The sequence below is a fragment of the Macadamia integrifolia genome, chromosome 9, assembly GCF_013358625.1.
Source record: "Macadamia integrifolia cultivar HAES 741 chromosome 9, SCU_Mint_v3, whole genome shotgun sequence".
NCBI lineage: Eukaryota > Viridiplantae > Streptophyta > Magnoliopsida > Proteales > Proteaceae > Macadamia > Macadamia integrifolia.
In genome coordinates this window covers 16,113,391-16,117,468 of record NC_056565.1, presented here as the reverse complement: position 1 = coordinate 16,117,468, position 4,078 = coordinate 16,113,391, and the positions used below count along the sequence as shown (strand labels likewise).

The following is a 4,078-nucleotide window of genomic DNA, read 5'->3' as shown; positions in this document are numbered from 1 at the left end:
ACGAAACACATCATAAATGCACCAAACAAACGTTTTATTCTATTTTTTTCGTTCTAAAAAAAAAAAAAAACTCCAGAAACATTTTTTTAGAACATTACGAGAGGCATCCTATATATAGGTAAGCTGGGCCTCCGAGTTTTAAAACAATCAAGGACATGGCCAACAACAATTACTAGATTATATTTATTGACATGGGTTTGATAAGAGCCCTAAAAGATAGGGCAGTTCTCATTTTCTTTTCTAAATAAACAACAACGATTCAACCTTATCCTAATTAAATAAACAAACCAGGATGAACAGAAGCAAGGTAGTTGGAACAATGTGGAAATTTAATGAAGTAGACATCGAACGGTAATATCCTGTGCATGGCATTGATCAGTTGCTCATAGAACAGTGAATGCAGCATATGGAGGTACTTATATTTTAATTAACAATGTTTTTGCAATATTTAGTATTACATGTTCTTAAGAAATAGCTAGCAAACCCTTTAAGAATGAATTCTATCCTAAAGTTAACTGAAATTGCTTTCCTAAATTAAGATGAGCCATTAAAAACCAGACGACCGAGAGAAGCTCTCCCCCGCGGCCAGCACCAAGTCTGTGAGCATGGTGATATCCTCTACATTCATTAGCCGCATAGCACAGCATCTCCAACCACATTTGGCTTATCATCTTCCATCTCTTTTCTATGTCTTCAGGTGCTTGTTTCAACAATGCATTTGCAAGCTTGGATGCCCTGTCTATTACAGAAAAATCTGGTTTAAACATTAGTGGTTTGTCTTCCTGATGATGCAGACTTATGCAGGCTTCTTTCAAATCATTAGTTTCTGGCTTTCTTCGGTGGAAAAAAAATTTGGCTTCATCACAGGAGTCCCGAAATCTGATTTGTCCCCTTCCTGCTGCACTCAACATTGAAGGATGTGATACAAGAAGATATAACATGTAATTGGATATGTCTCTACTTATTCTCTGGTTGGACATCACTGTTTCAGATTGATTCTCTTCTCCATCCAAGTAATAGCAGGTATCTGTAGCTATGTGCCAAAGCAAAATGCTTTCTTCAAATTCAACCTTGATGCTATTTAGTATTATCTCATCATCTTCACTATTTATTCTTATTTGATTTTCCAATCTCTCTTGACATACGTGTCCTTCTTGATCATCAATTATCCTGCTTTGAAGTGCCCATTGACCTCTAGTAATTCCAAAACGCTGGTAAGACTTAGAAGCTGTTGCTTTTTGCAACTCCCCGAAGATGTATATTGCAAGTTCCTCAGAGATTTCCTTGTAAGTTCTGTACCAGTGTTTATTAATAAGGTCCTTCATTTGAATGCCCTCCATGACTTTTCCCCAGAAGGATGGCTTATAATCTTTGAGGCAAAAATTGATCAGGTTGTACTGAGCCATGTATTTGGGTTTCTTTTTATAAGAAACAGCTTTAAACACAAATCTGGTAATTAATGGATTGAAGTTTTTCTCCCTCATCCAAGCAATAGTCCAGTCTGTGAAGAGTGATCTAGTCATCAATGACCACAACTCTAGAGCAATACCCCCACTCAGTAAGACCCATGTAATTGTTAAGTCAATCTTGTCATATGTTTGCTTCTGATCAATGAAGGCAAAGAAGATGATGGAAGCAGCAATAATGGAGGAAACACTTGTGAATCGGAGAATCCAACCTATCCAAGTCCGAGCCACGGCGGCCTTGGTGTATAGAACCTCATACAGAAACCCAAGTTCAATCTCAATAACTTTATATGCTATATCCCAACTTGAATTCATGAAGAAGGTCTCACTTTTCCCTTGATTATAGGGAGTCACGACTGGATCAACAACAAGACGCTGGAATACCTGAAATAACATATGAGCTTTCCATCTCACCTCTATTTCATCATTTATTTTTCTGCCATCTTCATTAATATTCTCTTCAGGTTCCCTATGAAAGGACATCAATCTACTGAGGCCGTAAAAAGTTTTGGAATTCCTAAAATGATCTTGGCTTGCATTCATGAGAGCCAATGTCCTCTCTACATACTTAATGGTTCCCCCAATTAACATTAGAATGGTGATGATCAGCCAGGAAAGGCTAGGTACAGCAGGAAAGAAGCTGATGATGAAGATATATATTGCAGTTCCAACCTGGAAAAGGAGTCCAACCAAATGCCTCAACCAAAGCTCATTATCTTCTAATGAGAAAGCTGTGATGTTGTCTGGGCCACCTAAGTGCAGCAGAAGAAAAGGTGCCCAAAATGCTTTAAGCACATCAACTCCAACAGAAGAAGAGTTGTTGTTGTTGTTGTTTTTGTTGTTGCATTGGTTCATCATCAGTAGGGTCTTAGCAAGGACACCAAGAGCAAAAGTTGCAACCGAATCAGCTAACAAGTAGCATGACCAAACAAGGAAGCTGATTGTTGTGGATACTCTATGCTTTCGGACACTTGCGAAGCAAATGAGTAGAATCTGAATGAGGAGGCTAATGAGAACTAAGGACCTCAGTTCCCATTCATTCCATACCCTTCTCATCATTGCTACAAAGCTTTCCATATCCTGTTTCATTTCTTTTCCAACTCTGCTAAGGCAAAATAGAAAATATTTTTTTTCTCAGACAATTAAAGGAACTGATAAAGCATAGGAAATAATGGGCAACAGTAGTAACTTAAAATAAATAAAGAAATAAATTCAATTAACCATTCAAAATGTTGGATAAAATTCTGCTACTATTGTCGAGGCCAAAGAATCAACCCACTTATGCAAGCAATGGAATACAAAATACCATATCCCAACAGCAATAACCAGATCTACTCAGACTGATTATTAGTTGATTGTTTTTTCCTAAACACTAAGGAGTTGTGCATTTCAAAGACTAATTGTCCTTACCAAAAATTGAGACTTGTAATCAGGGAGGACAAAGAAAGTATAAAGTAAAACCAGACGAAAATGCTACGAGCCACAAGCTTTTACAGCTAGGATGTGCATTTTGGAGTAAATGAATGAGAGTCATTACTATGGAGGAGAGAACCAAGAATAAAGTTAGAACAGCTACCTATAACACAAGATGCATGCACGGTTTTGCTGTTGGGGTGTGCATTTTAGAATAAGTGAATTGAGAATCTTAGTAATAAGTTTTCATCCTAAAAAAATTAGACTTTTTTTTTTTTCAGTCAATAAAACTAGTAACCCAATTAAGACATGGAAGGCATAGAGTAAATGCAGCTTCTTACACCACGAGACACAAGGTAAGTCTGGATCAAGTATTCGTCTGAGAATTCAAATATTTTCGTACGGTATTTGATCCACACTAGGACTCCACTTAATCTCTCTTCTCTTTTAATTAATTTTTATTTTTAATAGAGTCCAAGTGTAGATCAACTTGGACTTGATCCACATTAGTCTTCACCCTAAAAAAAAAAGAGAAAAACGGAACTTGCCTTTTTTTTTAAGAGTAAATGAATGTAACTTGTAAGAAGGTGTGGGGACAATGGGGTTTTGTAAAATTATTCCGCATCTCTCATGAAAAAAGGGTAAATGGGTCAACAATCTCTAATGATAAAGAGTCACCTACCTAGATTTAGGGTCTAGGACCCATCTCTAAAAAATAAATAAATAAATAAAGGCCGCGTTTAGACTATTCTAACCATTAGATAGGATCAATGTCAAGTTGCAATTAGAGAAAAGTGTTAGGCACCCCAATCCACCCAATAGAACCGAATTTTCCCCTAGGCATTGTATTTTATGAATGATCCAAATAAGATACATGCTAAACACTCAAAATATATGATAAAAATAAAGAAATAGAAGGAACTAAATCCACATACCCGCATCCAGCTAACTCTACATGGTTAGTATACTGAATTTAAAGCAAACATGTCGAAAATCATGGGAAATCTATCCTAACACATGCTAGAAATTACAAAGCTATCTCTATCATGACATACAAGAAATATACATTCTTGAAACATTCAAAATCATGGGGGCATATAGTTGGCCATAAAAACATAACTCAATGTTATGCAGTAGAGAAAAAAGATAAATTAAAATACATGAAACAGATAAACATGAAATGACAAAAAAAAAAAAAA

General features: G+C 36.2%; 1 protein-coding gene across 1 annotated transcript in view; it reads right to left on the bottom strand.

Annotated features, from left to right (window-relative positions):
• Window positions 1-2,555, bottom strand: part of LOC122089560 — a 6,319-nt gene extending 3,764 nt beyond the window's left edge. Inside the window, exons 1-2 of the mRNA XM_042659293.1 lie at window positions 556-2,555; window positions 289-359 (exon numbers count right to left, since the gene is read on the bottom strand). Coding sequence (XP_042515227.1) covers window positions 289-359; window positions 556-2,555 — 2,071 coding nt within the window. The remainder of the gene's footprint in view (window positions 1-288; window positions 360-555) is intronic.
• Between the last annotated feature and the right edge of the window lie 1,523 nt (window positions 2,556-4,078).